This window comes from Apiotrichum porosum (assembly GCF_003942205.1).
Source record: "Apiotrichum porosum strain DSM 27194 chromosome Unknown scaffold_1, whole genome shotgun sequence".
NCBI lineage: Eukaryota > Fungi > Basidiomycota > Tremellomycetes > Trichosporonales > Trichosporonaceae > Apiotrichum > Apiotrichum porosum.
The window spans coordinates 2,580,363-2,597,577 of NW_021167108.1; the positions used below are offsets into that span (position 1 = coordinate 2,580,363).

A 17,215-nucleotide genomic window follows, 5' to 3' on the forward strand; every position below is an offset into this window, starting at 1 on the left:
CCTGTGGCCTGTGGCCTGTGGCCTGTGGCAACAAAGGTCTGGAAGTACATAACCGGCCCGGGCATAACTGCCCACATTGGCCCATTGGTATCGTTCCAGGCCTGACAGGGGGACTCACACCTTCCGCTTTTTGCCCCACGGCACAACCGTCGACCACGGACGTACCAAAGCCGAAGCGACGTCACAGTGGGGAGGGCACTCTCTCTTGACATGCGTGCCAGAGCGAGTCTACAATGCATGCACGTTGTTCCTCCTTGGCAGGTCCTGCCAGCCATCAGTTCTCCGCTGACATGAGCGTCAGCAGTCCCAGCCTTACCGTGCGAGGAGTGCGTACGACGGATCGTGTTGGCTCCGCACCGCGTCGGTTTAACCGCTATCGGCGCTGACAGCCAGCTCAGCCTCGGCTTTAAATCCAGAAACACCCAGTTGTGCAACTGTGTGCCTTTTGCAAAGGTGGCACTGGCCGTCTTCATCCACAGGACATCTCCGCAGACGCCTGCCTCTTATATTACTATGTATGTCTTCCCTTCTTTGCTTACGCAGTCACGCAGTGAATGCCTGTGCCAACGGTCTTGCCGCCGACCTTGCCACACTTGGCCGTCGAGCCGCCACGGTTGTTCTTGTCGCCGCCCGTGCCAGTGCCGGCTGTCACGCCGTTGCCCGAAGTGAGGTCCGCGTACACAATGCCACGTCCCGCAGTGCCCATGAACACACGGCCGTACACGCGGGGGTCACCAGCAATGGAGGTCGGGCCACCATAGTTGTGGTTGTCGTCGTTGACACGGACCCACGAGCTGCCGCCATCGTCGCTGCGGTACAGGCCCTCTGTGTCGGTGGAGGACGTGTGGCCCCAGATAAAGAGGGTAGTCGTGCCGTTGGTCTTGGCAGGGGCACCGGTGCTCAGCAAGTATGGGCGAAGGCCCTTGCCCGAGTTGGGAAGCGCAGCCCACGTAGCACCAAAGTCCTTCGAGTGCCAGATGCCGAGACCAAGGATCGGAAGCCAGATCTCACCGGCGACGGCGTGGTTGACGGTCGGGAGAGCACCATTGGTGTTGTTCGAGGGCAGACCGGTTCCGCGAGTGGCGTAGGTGGCACCACCGTCTGTCGAAATGTAGAAGACGCCGGCATCGAACGCGTAAAAGGTGGCAGCCTGGACGCGGTCGGCAGTGACGTTGGCAGTCTGGACCGTGAGGCCGGTGGGCGCGTTCCAGGTGTTGCCATAGTCGGGGGATGCCCACGGGCCGGCCTGCTCAGCAAGAAGAGTCGACCAGACAATGTAGCGGCCAGACGCGTCGACGGAGATCACGCTTCCGGTGGTGTGGGAGGCGTTCATGCCAGGGGCGCAGGTGGGGAAGACATTCCAGGCATCACCGCCGTCAGTCGAGTAGCCGCCGCGAGCGCATCCATAGTCGTAGTCGGTACCTGACGAACCAGCACGGGCAAGCACGTTGGGGTACTGGCCAGCAAAGTCAATGGTGTCGAGGTTGGAGAACTGCGGGGCAGGGAACATGTGCTGCGGCTTGGTGAGATCGTCGTGGCGCATGCCGCTGATGTCACCCAAGCCACTGAGGAGATGTCCGGGGCCACCAGTCGGGCTCTTGATGATCAAAGCGTAGTTCTCCTCAATACCCTCGGTGTTGATGTACCAGCTGGGCGACCAGTCGACCTCTGCGCGCGAGAGCGAGTCGGTAGCCCAGATGGTGGCACCAGTGCCGTACATGAGGTGGTCGGGGTCGGTGGGGTCGATCAGCAAGGCGCTCATCCACCAACCAAACTTGGTGGTTCCGACCACCTTGTTGGGCGCACCGTAGCCTCCCCACTGGGGGCCGTTGTTGAAGTCGAGCCAGGGGACGGGTGTTCCATCCTTGAACTTGGCAGAGTTGATGGGGTGGCCCCAGTTGCCGTCGCTTCCAGAGGGCGACGAGAGCTGGGTGACGTCCTTCCAGGTGGCACCAGCATCGGTGGAAAGATAGAGGCTGTCGAGGGCAGGTCCGGGGTCACGGTCAAGGGTCATAACAACCAGGCGGTTGGGGTTAGTCGCGTCCACACTAACACCACAGAAGCCACCGGCAGGGAAGGTCTGGTTGTCGTAGGGAGCAGGCGAGCTGTTGCCGTTGCGACCAGGAGTAATGTTGTCCCAGGAGCCGCCGGTAATGTTGAGGCGCCACACCTCGCCGAACGAGACACCCCAGGGGCCAGGGTAGTCGGCGTAGGTGACGTACAAGAAGTCGGTGGTGAGCGCCACCTTCATGGGCTGAGGGCCAGCACTGGACGGAGTCTTGTCCGGGAAGGCGTTGGCAGTCTCGTTGGTCCAGGTGGTGGGCTGGCCCGCAATGGCAGCCCATGACGCACCGGCATCCTTGGACACAAACAGACCACCTGGCGCAGAGGCGCTGGCGTAAATGGTGCCGTTGTTGACAGGGTCAAAGACGACCTGGACAAAGCCAATGCCGTTGGCAAAGGCGTCAGGGATTGACGTCACATTGGTCCAGGTCGCGGCGCGATCGGAACTCTTCCAGAGACCCTCGGTACGAGTGCCCATCCAGAGCTCATTTGTGTTGAACGGGTTGACGGCGAGACGCTCGCCGTTGTTGCGTCCCATGTCATTGGCGCCCATAGGGAACGGCGACTCGTAGATGGTGAATGTCGCTCCCTGGTCGTCCGAGACGTAGAATCCAGCCCACTCGTCCGTCTGGTAGCGGCCCTGCGCAAGGTAGAGACGGTTCGGGTTGTGCGGGTCGAGCGCGATCGACTCGGTACCGAGAAGGTTTGCGTCGCGAGCCGTGATGAAGTCGTTGAGGGCGATCCACTTGCTGGCACCATTGTCCCAACGGTACGCACCACCAATGTCGGTACGGACATAGCGGAGGTTGGCCTGGGTAGGGTGGGCTACAATGCCGGTGATGTAGCCACCTCCACTGATGGCGACCGAGTTGAACTCGTATCCCTTGTTGTTGCCAGCGCGGACGCCGAGCGCGCCAAGCAGCGCAACAAGAGCGGTGATGAGCATTCTCTGAAGTAGATCAGCATTGCTCCCCATCGTCAGACCCACCTCGAAGTTGCTCAAGAGTTCAAGTTTGTTAAAGTCCGGGTCCCCAGATGTCCACACGTAGTCCAACTATATCTTCCATCTACGGCTGTGATCGGGTGGACGGGGGCCGCGAGATCGCGAGATCGCGATGGCGGTGTATTTGCGGGAAGATGAGAAGAGAATGGAGGTCCACATGGGGACTGCGTGTACTCGTATGTAGTTGCTTGGCCCGCTCTGTAGTAGCGCTAAACGTCCTGCAAGATCTCTAAAGACCGACTGCGGTCGGCGAGATGTCGACCCGATTTAGCCAACCAGAGCGCCATAGGGCATGCGTTATTCGGCGTGGAAGCAGTCGCGTCCATCACATGGAACGGCCGCCCTTCGAGAACAAGGTTTCAGAACACCTGTGCAATGTGACCGGGCCGTACAAACGATCCTGGCGCCGGTCTTGATACCGATGTTGATGTCCGCACCAGGCGCCGCTTCTAAGGCACATGGAGTATATACGGGGCCCGCCAGGGGCCCGTCAACGATGTCCGGGGCAATGGCGGGTGGACTGGGCGGTTCAGCATGGACCAGGAGCGAGATGATGAGCATGCGAGTGAGAGCGGGCTGAAAGAAACAAAGAAACGAGGGGCGACGCGGGGAGTTGCGGGGCGACGGAATGGAATCAACAGAAAATGCGCCGAAACGAGTCGGCGTGGGTGTGGCTCCGGTTTTGGCGACGACGAGTTGATCGTCCCAATTCCCTTCAGCTTTCTAAACGGGGCCCGGACGCTCATTGACAGGTAGGTACAGCACAGCACTTACAGTAAGTATAGTACCTTGGCGGTTAATGGCAAGACCAGGGATCCTGAGGAAATCGCCGTGTGCGGTTCCACAGGTTCGTATGTGGGGACTGAAAATGCTTGAAAATGATTATCGCGTCGGTGGATCTGCGGATCTGTTGCACAGTCTAAGTACTGTACCTCCGGCCTCCTAACAAATACCGCGTGGAACCCCTAGTTCTATGTACTATGGGGAAGACATAGCGAGCTCCCCGTCTGACGTCATGGTAACGTCGACGTTACATCCACCTGGCGCAAAATCCACGGCACCTCGCTGTCGTATTGGGACGAACCAGTCGTGTCACACGCTAACAGGAGCTAGAGCAATGTCACAATCTCAAGCTCGAGTTCCACGGTGTCCAACTTAACCTTCTATAAGGCGGCGTACGTGTCTAATACCAAAACTGCATGTTCCTGTGCTATACAAGCTCCAAATTTTACTGCCTACAACACCGAGATCCCCCCGCTGTTATCACGCTTAAAGGCCGAGGGCGGTACGGCGCGAGACACTCTTGGGGTCAAAGTATGGGCGCTCACCGAGAGACACCGAACGGGTGCCCTCACGGTTGCTGCCGTCAATGTCCTGAGTAGCCGCGTGGAAGGTTGAGCGGTTGTCCCAGATAGCGAGCGAGTCCTTCTCCCAGCGGAAGCGGACCTGGAGGTCGTGGTTGGCGCTGATGTGGGCGTAGAGGAACTTCAGAAGGGCATCGCTCTCGGGCTGAGTGAGCTCGATGATCCTCTGGGTGAATCCACGGTTGACGAACAGTCCCTTCCAGCCGGTCACGGGGTTGGTGCGGATGACGGGGTGGATGGCCTCGAGGTCCTGGCCAACGTTCTCGGGCGAGCCACGGTTCTCGCGCATCTTGGCACCGATGGCGTCGGCAAGCTTGATGAAGCCGACACCCTTGTGGAGAGCCGTAAGACCCTCCAGGAACTGCTGGTAGGCAGGCGAGAGACGGTCGTAGGCCTCGTAGGCCGAGGCCCAGAGAGTGTCACCACCAACGGCGGGGAGGTCGCGGATGACGAGGCTCGCGTAGTCGGAAGGAATGTTCTCAAAGGTGATGTCCGAGTGCCACTGGTCGGCACCGACGCGGCGGTCGAGGATGCCAAAGTCCTTGCGCTCAAACTTCTTGCCAAAGACAAACTTGTTGGAGATGATCGAGATCTCGTCCTTCTCGCCCTGGTCCTCAACGGTGCAGGGGTGGATGTGGAGGGTAGAGGACTCGGGCTTGCCACCGGCGCGGCCGAGAGCGTCAACCAAGGTCATCTGCTCCTCGGGGGTGATCTTGGCGTCACGGAAAAAGACAACACCGCGCTCCGAGACGAGGCGGCCGAGGGCGGCGAGCTTGGCAGGCGACGCGAGAACGTCACGGATGTCGAGGAGGGGCTTGCCGTCGTTGGTGGAGCTGCGGAACTCGGTACCGACCGAAGGCGTCGAGTCGAAGTGGGCGAAGGCGGTGAGGTCCACAGGAGCCTCAGTCTCCGACACAGTGACGTTGGCGAGCGACGACTTGAGTGCGTCGACGGGGTTGGTGGCGGTAGCCTCGGCAATAGCAACGGGAGCCATGTTGATGCACTTGGTGGTGTGGAGGAAAAAGTAGTAGTGGAGAGGGAGGGGCCTTGACTTGTTGTTGTTGAACGCTCATTAAACTGCAGTCTGCCTATATACTCCAGGCTATGACCGATCCATCGCTCACCTCCGACACTGTCATCGACGGCCACCACGAATACAACCTTCCAAGACCCATCACGTCGTCGAAAACGCGGTCACGTCGTCGCTGCCATCGGTTTCAAAGACAAATAAACAGCATGGTATATTACGCAGCTGCCTACGTGTTCTGGCCTGCAAACTGATTATGTCGCTCATGTCCGACGGCGTTTGGCTGCCTCGACCAATGCATCTCTCCAAGACCCATCACGTCGTCGCCGTCATCTGGTTCCACGACAAATGCAGCGGCCGGCCGCTCTGCGTGCCCTGACCCCACACGCCCCAAGACGATCATGTTCATTGACTTTTACGGGGTTCTGGGCAACAAAAGACACACCAATAATGGTTGCACAAATGGTGTTGTTGCCATCGTGTATGGCGTATTGAGACTATGCCGTGACGTACCGAGCACGCCAATGACTCGGTTATGACGGCCGGTGGTGTGCTCATCGGCAACGATGGCGACACACCACCGCAGGGATCCAGGGACGAACCCTTATCTGTCCACCAAAAATGTTGGGCAAAATTGGCCGAAGCAGGGGAATGCAACGGGATTCCGGCCTTCCGGCCAGTCATGAGGCCCCGTTTTTACAACTGGCAGCGCATGGCAGCACAGCCAAGCGCTGGTATGCACACGGACGTTGGCGTGCTCAGGTCTTCGCAATCACAGGCCTGCCCGGCCTGGGCAACCGAGACTTCAAAGGACTCTGTGCCAAGTCATAACGACAGAGGTGCTCATGCAAACCGGGCTGGTCGGATCGTCAAAGCTGGTTTGCGGCCACGTCCGCCTGTGGCACATATATTACACCCTCCAAAGTTGTCTGCCACTCTCTCCATTCCCAAAAAACCACTCTCGGCTCTCACCACCACACCTCTGCCTCAGTCAAAGGCACAAGAGGCTCGCCCAGAATAGACACGACTTAGACATCTATACCGCTAGACGTTTTCGACCACCATGTCCGTCCCTGCCCTTGTGGACACCAAAGGCGTCACCGTTGCCGACAACCTCTCCCTCCGCTCCCAAACCACCGACGAGGAAAAGCTGTTCGAAGGCCAGGAGATTGCCATTAGCAGCTCGGCCAATTCATCCGAGGAAGTTCTTGCCAAGTGAGTAAATCGGCTATCATATGTACACCCTGCAAAGTCCTAACCTTCTCAGGTTCAATGAACCCCCAGACAGCTACGAGTCCAAGCACCGCTGGGACCCAAAGGCCACTTGGACTCCCCAGGAGGAGACCAAGCTCCGTCGCAAGCTTGACTTGCGTGTCGCTTTCGTGGCGTGCGTGTGCTTTGCAGCCCTTCAGCTGGATCGCGGAAACATTGGAAACGCACTCTCGGACAACATGCTGGTTGACCTCCACATGACAACCGCCAATTACAACTTGGGTCAGACAATCTTCTACCTCTGTTTCCTCGCCGCCGAGCTTCCATCGCAAATGAGTGGGTAGCACTTGGTCATTGGAAACCTTGGTGCCTTGCTCACACGTTCACAGTCTCCAAGAAGCTTGGCTCGGATGTCTGGATTCCTATCCAGATGATGTCGTGGTCGGCTGTTGCTATCGGCCAGGTTGGTCTCACCGGCAAGAACTCTTTCTACGTCACTCGTGCCCTTCTGGGTCTCATTGAGGGTGGCTTTGTCGCCGACACTGTCCTCTACCTCTCGTACTACTACACCGCCAACGAGCTCACCATCCGTCTGTCGTTCTTCTGGGTCACCATGACCACCACCCAAATCGTTGGATCGTTCCTCGCCGCCGGTATCCTTGAACTCCGTCACAAGACCCACCTTGCGGGTTGGCGCTGGCTGTTTGCTATTGAAGGCACCATTACTTTCCTCATTGGAGTCTTTGCCTTCTTCTACCTGCCTCCCGGCCCTACCCAGACCCACCAGTCCCTCTGGGGCCGTATCACCGGAAAGGGTTGGCTTACCGAGCGTGAGGAGATCATCGTCGTCAACAAGGTCCTCCGCGACGACCACACCAAGTCGCAGATGCACAATCGCCAGGGTCTCGACTTGGGCGACTTTTGGCGTTCGCTCACCGATTTTGACCTGTGGCCTCTCTACCTCCTCGGTCTCATCACCTACATTGCGCCTTCTACTGTCAACGCATACTTTACCCTTAACATGAAGGGTTTCGGCTTCACGACCTTCCAGACCAACATGCTCACCATCCCGAGCCAGGTCATCTTCATCGTTTTCAACCTCAGCCTGTCGTTCCTCTCCAAGAAGCTCAAGGAGCGTACCCTTGTTGCGTCTCTTACGCCTTGGTACCTCCTTATCCTCTTCATTGCCCTGGTGTCCATCCCCGACAACACTAGCCGCTGGGGCAAGTGGGCCCTGTTGTCGCTCATTGTCGGCTACCCCTACCCCCACCCCATCTTGGTCTCGATGAACTCGATGAACTCCGGATCAGTGCGCACCCGCACCGTCGCCTCCTCGCTGTACAACATGTTCGTCCAGGCTTCCTCGCTCGTGGCCTCGAACGTGTACCAGCCCTCGGACGCGCCTTACTACCACAAGGGCAACCGCGTTCTTCTCGGTATCATTGCTGCCAACATTGTCCTCTTCTGGTTCGCCAAGGCCTGGTACATCCTCCGCAACAAGCAGCGTGACAAGGTGTGGGACTCTATGACTACTGCGGAGAAGGAGCACTACCTTTCCACCACCAAGGACCTCGGAAACAAGAGGCTCGACTTCCGCTTCCTCCACTAGACCACCTAGGCCTGAGGAAGTTTGTAATTTGGCTGTAATATGTAGATTGATATGATACGAACTGGGATTCTACTGGAAGGGAAGCACGGGTGGAACTGGATTGCTTACGCAAGACTAATAGGTATAGTAGGTGGACCTGAAGCTTGTCAATGCTGGATTGCGTCACACTCGTATGACACATTTCGCCACAGTGTCGTTGGCCCAGGCTCAAAAATCATGAGAGTATTGCTTCGGTAATCGGGTCACAGTGTGTTCGTGACTCGCCTGCACCTGTCTGGCCTGTCCCCCAAGGGGGTTTCATCACAAGTGCAGGGGGGTTACAGGCGACTAGCTAGCCGCTGGCCGCTGGCCAAGTTATCAGTGAGAGGACGCTTGCGCACGGGCGATCAGTAGGCAAGCCAAGACGGCGCCACGAAGCACAAACCCACTCTCTGGCGGAAGAGATCTGCACGGACCCAAATAGCTCACAGCGCCCCCAGTCGCGCGTCAGTTCCCAGTGTTCGTCAACACAACTTTCAGCAACTCACTGTCACTCTCCTATCCTTCCAAGCATCAACTTCTACAGCTATTCAACTCAGCACAGTACACAACTCAGACCATCTATCGACGTCGTTACCAAGACAGGCCGTGGCAGGTCCCGCGAGCCGACGCGGTTGTCGCACGCAATGTCGACAACCGCCCCCCTGGACTGCCTGTATTTCCCTCATATCCTCGACGCCATCATCGAGTACGCCAAGTTTCCGTCCCTTCTGGTCTTGGCGGCGACCTCAAAGGCCTTGAAGGCCCGCATCGGCCCCAGGATCGCAGGTGTACAACTGCGCAGCGATTACATTGTGGTTACTCGGCACGAAGGCCCCGAGTACCTCGATGGCCGCCCAGTCCCCCCGCACAAGTGGGACTCGATTGATGCCACTGCCGTTGACTTTCCTGGCCCTCAGGATTTCGCTCCAGTTCAAGTCGGCGAAACGTGCGTTTGCAAGCTTGGCCACCTTCGAATTAAAGCAAGGGTATCGCGGCAGTCGGTGCCAGTTTGCCGGCATTGCATCGAGGTAGACGCCGACAAGGCGGTCGTCTTCTTCGACCTCCGAAAGAGCTGGATTGGAAACCCCTTGGTCGTCGAGCCGGGCTGCATTGTTCGGGGCCCTACCAGCCTCGTCTACACCATCCTTATCAACCCAGGCCCTCCTCACTCCGGCACCCGGCTCATCCCCCTGTCCACCTTCCCTCCCTCTGTGCGCGACGTTCTGATCCGCGTGTTGGCAACGAAAGGTTCCAAGGCGCTCCCCTTACCGGCCAGCAAGAACATGTCCGACACGTCAGCTCCATTGCACGACCTCCTCCTCATGATCGTCAACCTCATCCACAAGCAATCTTACAACCAGTCGAATTCCCACTACCCAGAGTGCAAGCTCGTCGGTGTCGGAGAATGGGACTATCGCTGGCTGCAACCAAGCCGTACAACTCCGCCCGCATCCTTTCCTGACTATATCAAGGACATTATCGAAAAGTTGGGTGTTGCCACCTACCCCAACTGGAAGATGTGGACCCGAGACCACCAGCGGTTCAAGTTTTACCCAACCTTCTCAAGCAACTACGACTCCACGCCCTTTCAGAGCAACAGGGATCCGTGGGAGAATGTGGAAACCGTGTGGGACTGGTAAAACGTGGTGAGTTTGTCTCTTCGTCGGATACCTGTTCCAAGCTGACACCTCCATCAGTGCATCTAGAAAGTAGAGAGAACGACGAAGCGCGAGGGGGGGGGGGGGGATCAAAGCCAATCAGTTGAGTCATGAGTCAATGTGAATGAAGAAACTGGGCTTTCCCTGCGAGTGGACGGAAAATGGCAGGAAGCAAGTAGTTTGGCACCTTGGTTGATTATACATAGGTGGCATGAGATTCGATTCACGGATCACGATCATGGACAAGGCCTTGGGTGTGGTGGTGAATGTGGTGATCAGTGATCAGTGAACCGTCTGACGTGGGGCACGAATGACGCAAGCACACACGGAGGGTTCGCAGGGGCGCAGGTTGAGTCACCTTGCGTCACAGCTGGTCTTCTTCTCTGTTCCACCCATTCCTCTTCTCACCACTTCACCATCACTTTCGATACCAGTCCTCACATCCGAGAGTGGACGACAGTAGGTAAACGCCACCCACAAGCATACATGTCTGACATGCTATTCAGAACTTGCTATTCAGACGCCTCCACGGACCAGCTGCTTGTCGATGTGACCACCACCACCATGCCCCCCACACTCGACGCCAGGTTCTTCCCCCACATCCTGGACTCGATTATCCATTACTCCAAACTTGGATCCTTCGTTCTCGGTGCCACCTCAAAGTCGATGAAGGCTCGCATCGACCCCATTGTCAAAGATATCGAGCGCTGTCCACACCACGTGGTAGTCACTTCCGATGGCCCAGAGTACGCCGACGGTCGACCAGTACCAGTCCGCAAATGGGGCTCACTTCAAATCAAGACTGTCGACTTTCCCGCATCGCCGCGGTCCAGTGTCCATCGTCAAGCCATGACGTGTCTATGCCACCTGGGATCGCTCTTCATCTGGGCCGACAGAGCTCGGCAATCGGTTCCCGTGTGTCGCTCCTGCGTCAAGGTCATTGCCCCCCGCGCTGTCATATTCTTCGATATCCGAGAGGTTCCAGCCAACAACCCCGTGATCCTTGAACCTAAGTGCATAGCGGACCAGTGCCCCTCCATCGCCTACACCATCCTGCGTGGGGTAACCGAGCCAGCACCAGGCTCACGGCTCATTCCCATCCAACCTTGGCCGACAAGTACTGCAGCGACCATTCTTGTCGCACCATCTCCAAACACTTCCGCTGCAGGCACTGGTGCCGACTCGGTTGTCGGGGAAACGGCCAAAACATCCATCGTTCTTGAAGCCCAAGGCCGGCCGTTGCTTTATGATATTCTCAATCTGGCCGTCCTTAAACGGTCATATGAAAACAGAATTTCATGGCTGCCGGCTGCGTGGATCTTCGTCGATGTCGAGCACTTCAACCCACTTTGGTTGCCGGCCCAGCCTTCCCCACCCAACAACAGCGCCAACATGCAACGCCGAATTGCTGATATTGTCCGCCGTCGGGCCTTGGCGACCCTGGGCTGGGACCATACAGACTGGAGGGACTATGCGCAAACCAAACTCTTCTTTTACGATACTTGCCCTGTGGGGTGGTTTGACGATTGCTTAAACTGGTGGTGATGGAGCGTATGCATCAACGTCGATGTAATACTCTGTGCTAAAAATAGCTTACGTAATGGGCGTGTAGCTCAGTTGGTAGAGCGTGTCATTTGCATCTACTCTGCGACTTGACAAGGCCTTTGGTTCGATTCCTAACTCGTCCACATTACTCTTTTGCCCCTCTGCAGCACTCTCTGGTGTTTGGCATGCATGCTAAGAACCACGGGGGTCACATCCAGACTGGTTTTGATGGTGTGTGATGGTGGAAAGGGTGAATTGTCCGAGGTTCATCACTGCGGCTGTTGTTGTGCGAGTTTTCATGACTGAAACGGTGCTCCAAACCTTCGAGCGTCTCCACCTGGCCACCTCATCAAACGGTCTGGGTTGTAAACTCCAGAGGCCCCTGACGTTGTGAGGTGGAAACATTGGACCTTGAAACTGATGGTATTCTCGAGTGGCGCACCTCTGTGGCGGCCTGTATACTTCGTTCCCTCGACGCGCGCCGATCACTGCCTCTTCAGTTCAAAGCATCTGCCCACAGGCGCGTGTATGGATCCACTCTCTAGCCACCAGACAGCCGTACACACAAGTTGGTTAACGGTACGCCTCCTGGGAGGGAGCTAACATCCACAGATGACGGTGAATCCAGACGACAGCGAGCACAAGGCAGCTGAGCTTCGGCCAAAGCTGGTGACCACCCTCGATTACTCCAGCTACCCACACCTGTTCGAGGCTATCATCGTGTTCTCCCCTATTGCAAGTCTCCTGGTACTGAAGAACACATGCACACATGTGCGTGAACTCGCCTTTGCGCGTTTGGCCCGGCTTCGGTCTCACATCATCTTCTCGCCGCAATCCAGGACCTATCGGGACGGCACACCTCTGCCCAAATCGGAGATTCGATGGCCTACTGAGCCAGAGGTCCTTGACATTACCGCCCCTGGGGGGTGGAACGAAAAAGTATGCTTCTGCAAGATCAACGGGTTGCAGCGCGCATACCCCATGGCCCTCCATCCACAGCGTGTGAGACAGGCAGCAGTCGCCTGCCAAGATTGCTTCAACATGAGCGTTGCGCGTCCGGTGCTTTTCGTCGACCTGCGGCGACCGCTCAGACACCCGCGCGACATCACACCCAAGACTGTCAGTGAGCTGCCACGAACCATAGTGTATACCATCACCATCACCGACCCGCCCGTGACCAACTTTTGCTTCAGCCCCATGGGGTTCCCCAGCCGGATCACCACCAGCATTATCTTCCGTGTCGTCGTTGACAACACTTGCCCCCCACCGCAGCTGCCTGCCAACACAGTCGTCACCCCTGCCCTCCGCGGTGTGGTGGCCATCATGGCCGAGATGATCCGGTACAACATCACCATCAACAGCGGAAAGCCGGCCAGTACATTCACCCTTGTCGGGGTGGAAGACTGGGACCCCCGGTGGTACGATGCCTGTGCCGTGGCAGGCTGGTCAGAGACGGTCACCGTCACCGAGCGACGGGAGCATTTCTTGGAGACAGTCCTGGCTGTGCGGAAAGCCAAGGGGCGAAAAGAGACGCTTGGGGAAGAAGCGCTGCGCGCCGAACTCGTCAAGCTCGTCCAGTTTGTCAGTGTAGATGAATACCGGGCCGATATCGGCGAGGAAATGTGGGCACTCGAGACAGCCATCTAGAATGGCAGAAGGGTGGTTGATTGTCCCGGTCTCAGTCGGATATCGTCTCCGAAGACTGGGGCCAAGTGGCTCCCCCGCCACTCGAGGCGATAGGGGTGAAGCCAGGCGCCACTGGGGCGAGGGCATGTGGGTCATTTATGCAACGCAATGAAGCGGTGGCCTTGGATTAGCCGGCGGCGGCAGCGGCCAATCTCATGCACGTCTTGCTATACCCTCGGTCTGCAGATGCTGTGCACCGAGACGTCACCTGCAATGTCATGTCATATGGACGATTATCAACACTTTGCAACCAGATCCTACCCTGTCTTGGACGAGTCCCGAGTCTCGACGCCGCTGAACCCGGCCTCGCCAGCCCTGTCGACCGCGGCGACCGGACCACCACGCTGGCCCTTCCAGAACCCCATCTCGCCCATGCTGTCAAAGTGGAGGATGATCGAGGGGAAGAGGATGAGCCACTCGGGAAGGACCAAGAAGACGTCGAGACCCGCCTGGGTCATGACGAAGCCATCAGTTTTGACGGCCGAGTATATGCGGTAGATGCACTCGAGCACGAGAGCCGCGCCAAAGACGACAAGCAGGACCGTAATTGGGAAGCGGCGGATGCGGGAGTGGTGCGGCGTCTGCAGGGAGATGACGATGGGGAGGACCATGACCCCAACGCAGAAGACGAGGAAGAGGGAGCCAGAGGCGATGCGCAGGTCTTTAGATACCTGGAACTGCTTCATGTCCGGCGGATTCTTCGTGAGTGACGTGAGCATTAGCACAGCGCCAACGATGCCGAGCATAGTCAGGATGACTACGATCGCGTGGCAGATCTTCATGAAGTTGCGGCGGCGGGCATCGCGGTCGCGGCCACGGATTGCATAGTGCCTGGACGAGTCAGAGCGAGCGGCGGGGCGGGAGCACACGGGAGCACGCACCAGTCAATGTTGAGGAAAAACACCGCCTCCACAAGGAGGAGGAAGCCGCCGACCATGACGATGCCGGACGCCATGAGGACGCCGAGGAAGTGTTTGCTGGTGGGTTTTGTTTGTGACATGACCGCTCTGAGAATGAAGGTGACGACGCGGACTGGGTGTTAGTGGTTGTTCATGGTGGTGCTTATGCTGGGGTGTTTGGTGGCGCGGCGGACGGACGGTGACGGAGCTGGAGACTGGTGACTGAGGCGAGCCGACGTGGGGACGAGGACGAGTCGCGACGACCATGGCCACCGTCGTCGTCGGTCAAGCTGAGAACGGCGTCTCGCCAGATCCACTGTGAACGCATCTCATTCACTGGATCACTGGCGCAACAACCTTTCACACGTCCCCCCCGCTCACCACCTCCCCCTCGCCCACCATCGAACCCTCTGCCATCCCGTCTCCCAACCACTCTCCTCCCTCACCACTGAACACTCACAAACAGCGAAAATCGTGAAGCAGATGTATGCGACTTTATGAGTGACACCGCGCACTGTGCGGAGGATGAGCGCGGCCCCCATGAGGGCGTACACGACCGTGAACGCGATGCTCTGCGACAGGCTCACGCCCTTGCTCATCGCCGCGAATGGGCTGTTGGCGCCTGTGAGGCCGGACATGGTGGAGGAACGCAAGGGCGGGGCAGTGAAGTAGCAGTGTAGCACAGCTTGCGGCTGAGAGTGGTTGTGCAAGACAGCAGTGGTTCAGTGAGTCAGAGACGGGTTGTCGCCGCCCGCGTCGATGGGGGGTGTGCATCTCGTTTAAGTGTCCGAGGTGGAGCCCGAGGGGCGGAACAAACAATGCGGAACCACACAACAGGGACGTCGGCAGCTCGGCAGCCTGTGGGAGAAAAGTCGGCATGTGGGGAAAAGTACCCGATATCCCGATGCCATTTCTGTCTCAACTGTGCCACCTCTGTCCACGCTGTACGCCATGGTGAATGATGCAGTTGCAGTGATTTGTGTAGCTTGCTCAAGATACACTCCTGTCACTGCTTACTGCATACAATAGTAGGGAGAGGTCATACCAGTCAGACTCACTACCAATCGCCACATTCCCAACACCAAGGCAATCTGATCACGGACAGAGTCCGAGGCGCTGGGATACAATACGGGGCACACGGGTCGCTCAGTCAAACAGCGGGACTCTGTCGGTCGCTAGATGCTGCACTGGCGCCGCTGCTGTCAAATATCATGTCTGTTGGGATTTGATGCCGTTTTAGCGCCCGAGACCGATGGTCTTAAGCTGGCAATTGTCTTTCAGAAGAGGATGGGGATGCATAGGCGTCTACAGAGCTGCTTATATGCACACAGAAGGGAGGCCCGAGCACTACAGAGAAGCACGAGGACAATGAAGAAGCAGAAAGAGCAGCATTGGTGCAGTACCCTCGTTCTCCGGTCAGCTCGGTGCCACACTGCAGTGGCGCAAGTGGTTACGTAATCTCAACACATGTCATGCATCGCCGCAGATTCGCACAATCACTCCAAAAACACTTTCGAGTCCGGGCGTGTAGCTCAGTTGGTAGAGCGTGTCATTAGCATCTTCTACCCTACTTGACAAGGTCTTTGGTTCGATTCCTAACTCGTCCACTTTTTGGCCTTCTTGAGACCACAGGGCACCTGCAGGAGGTGTACGAACGCATGGACGATGAGGGGACGTTCTATGGTAGTGGTGGCAGTCCCAAATGATCGGCGGAAGAGTGCCACAATCAAGGCACCTCCACCTGGGGAATCAAAACGGGGCACCCGCAATTGCCACCGCCGCTCCGACTTTCTAGATCCTTGCTCCCACTTCTCACTCCTACGACTTCTGGGGCTCACGCTTCGCACAAGACGGCTGGCTCACTTTGCTCGCCATGAGCCTGTCCACAGCAAACCCAGCGGTCGTGTTGGACCCAACGGCATATCCACACGTGTTCGATACGATTCTGGAGTTCTCTGGCGTTCGTACCCTCCTCGCCCTGCGCTGCACGTCTCGCCATGTCAAGAGCCTCGTCGACCCCATTCTCCAGCGTGAGCGCAAGCACATCGTCATTCTCGCCTCTAGTATTGTTTACCGAGACGGGACTATGGCCCGTGGACTCTCTGGAGCACAGCTGCGCGTCGTGGACTTTCGCGGACCACAGTCGACCCGGTACCCCACCCTCGAGGCCGACCAGGAACTCTGGGGTCGGCAAGCTCGGCTTCCCCGCACGACGTGTACCTGCGGTCGTCACTGGATTGTCTACTCCGCTGACACTGTCCGACAGGACATGGTGCCAGTGTGTTCCAAGTGCGCGGACGTTGCTGGCGATCGTTTGGTAGTGTTTGCCGACCTCAGCTGGGGGTGTACTCCGACTCCCCACTTATATGCTGCCCACGACCAGAAAACCATGGTCTACACCCTCCTCGTGGACATGACCATGCACCCTAATGACGTCCCACCCTTCAAATACCCTTGGAAGTATAATGGAAGAGAAATCTCAATGGTGAGGCTGCCCAAGACAGTCAACAACGTCGTCTACCACATCGTGCACCACACTCCGCCAGGACCCACACGCGCCATCTACATGGACTCTGGGGTCATTCCCTACCGAGACCCCCGTATCGGTTGGCTCCTCGACAACACCGCCCATTTCATCGCCAAGCACATCCATCTTCGGCCCGCCAAAGTCGAGTTTACCTTTGTCGACGTCGAAAAGTGGAACACAGCGTGGATTACGGTTCCGAGCGACAGTGAATCCAGCGGCTGGGACATGCGACAACGAATTGTACACGCAATCGCCCACGCAGGCATCACAAACCACGAATGGTCCCACGAGACCGCAATCCACCGCGTGAATGCCTCGGTCTTTTTCCTCAGCACAGCGGCATACATCGCAAGAGAGGGTCTGGAGCAGTATGTGTTGGAGACCGGATGGAACGTGAGTTGACCATGAGGTCCGGTTGGGCCAAGCACATGTACTGACATGTGCAGTATGAGCAGCCAGAGGAGATTCCCAAAGAACCAGAGCAGCCCATCAAGTTGGTCGTGGGATAAGCGCCACTCGTCCGCCATTCGTCTCGCGCATATCCCGAGAGCGCCACTACAACGGGTCTTTTCTAAGCCCATACCATGTAATCAGCCCTCT

At 57.6% G+C, this 17,215-nt stretch overlaps 8 protein-coding genes and 2 non-coding genes across 10 annotated transcripts; 7 read left to right on the forward strand and 3 right to left on the reverse strand.

Annotated features, from left to right (window-relative positions):
- Positions 1 to 535: 535 nt before the first annotated feature.
- EHS24_000932 (uncharacterized protein) lies at positions 536 to 3,010 on the reverse strand (the record flags this gene model as incomplete). The annotated part of the gene is made up of 1 exon (XM_028616742.1): positions 536 to 3,010. The coding sequence occupies one exon, from the start codon at positions 3,008 to 3,010 to the stop codon at positions 536 to 538; it is 2,475 nt and encodes an 824-aa protein (XP_028480599.1).
- A 1,326-nt stretch (positions 3,011 to 4,336) lies between these two features.
- Positions 4,337 to 5,425, reverse strand: EHS24_000933 (uncharacterized protein; the record flags this gene model as incomplete). Its single annotated transcript, XM_028616743.1, has 1 exon — positions 4,337 to 5,425. One exon carries the CDS (start codon positions 5,423 to 5,425, stop codon positions 4,337 to 4,339), a length of 1,089 nt encoding a protein of 362 aa, XP_028480600.1.
- Positions 5,426 to 6,521: 1,096 nt separating this feature from the next.
- EHS24_000934 (uncharacterized protein) lies at positions 6,522 to 8,279 on the forward strand (the record flags this gene model as incomplete). Its single annotated transcript, XM_028616744.1, has 3 exons — positions 6,522 to 6,673; positions 6,726 to 7,006; positions 7,060 to 8,279. The coding sequence occupies 3 exons, from the start codon at positions 6,522 to 6,524 to the stop codon at positions 8,277 to 8,279; spliced, it is 1,653 nt and encodes a 550-aa protein (XP_028480601.1).
- Positions 8,280 to 8,944: 665 nt separating this feature from the next.
- EHS24_000935 (uncharacterized protein) lies at positions 8,945 to 9,940 on the forward strand (the record flags this gene model as incomplete). Its single annotated transcript, XM_028616745.1, has 1 exon — positions 8,945 to 9,940. The coding sequence occupies one exon, from the start codon at positions 8,945 to 8,947 to the stop codon at positions 9,938 to 9,940; it is 996 nt and encodes a 331-aa protein (XP_028480602.1).
- A 513-nt stretch (positions 9,941 to 10,453) lies between these two features.
- EHS24_000936 (uncharacterized protein) lies at positions 10,454 to 11,503 on the forward strand (the record flags this gene model as incomplete). Its single annotated transcript, XM_028616746.1, has 1 exon — positions 10,454 to 11,503. One exon carries the CDS (start codon positions 10,454 to 10,456, stop codon positions 11,501 to 11,503), a length of 1,050 nt encoding a protein of 349 aa, XP_028480603.1.
- A 57-nt stretch (positions 11,504 to 11,560) lies between these two features.
- EHS24_000937 lies at positions 11,561 to 11,646 on the forward strand. The gene has a single exon. It is a non-coding gene; the product is annotated as a tRNA-Ala (tRNA).
- A 469-nt stretch (positions 11,647 to 12,115) lies between these two features.
- Positions 12,116 to 13,150, forward strand: EHS24_000938 (uncharacterized protein; the record flags this gene model as incomplete). Its single annotated transcript, XM_028616747.1, has 1 exon — positions 12,116 to 13,150. The coding sequence occupies one exon, from the start codon at positions 12,116 to 12,118 to the stop codon at positions 13,148 to 13,150; it is 1,035 nt and encodes a 344-aa protein (XP_028480604.1).
- A 296-nt stretch (positions 13,151 to 13,446) lies between these two features.
- Positions 13,447 to 14,726, reverse strand: EHS24_000939 (uncharacterized protein; the record flags this gene model as incomplete). Its single annotated transcript, XM_028616748.1, has 3 exons — positions 13,447 to 14,020; positions 14,071 to 14,221; positions 14,549 to 14,726. 3 exons carry the CDS (start codon positions 14,724 to 14,726, stop codon positions 13,447 to 13,449), a joined length of 903 nt encoding a protein of 300 aa, XP_028480605.1.
- An 883-nt stretch (positions 14,727 to 15,609) lies between these two features.
- On the forward strand, positions 15,610 to 15,695 carry EHS24_000940. The gene has a single exon. It is a non-coding gene; the product is annotated as a tRNA-Ala (tRNA).
- Positions 15,696 to 15,961: 266 nt separating this feature from the next.
- EHS24_000941 (uncharacterized protein) lies at positions 15,962 to 17,124 on the forward strand (the record flags this gene model as incomplete). The annotated part of the gene is made up of 2 exons (XM_028616749.1): positions 15,962 to 17,008; positions 17,062 to 17,124. The coding sequence occupies 2 exons, from the start codon at positions 15,962 to 15,964 to the stop codon at positions 17,122 to 17,124; spliced, it is 1,110 nt and encodes a 369-aa protein (XP_028480606.1).
- Positions 17,125 to 17,215: the final 91 nt, after the last annotated feature.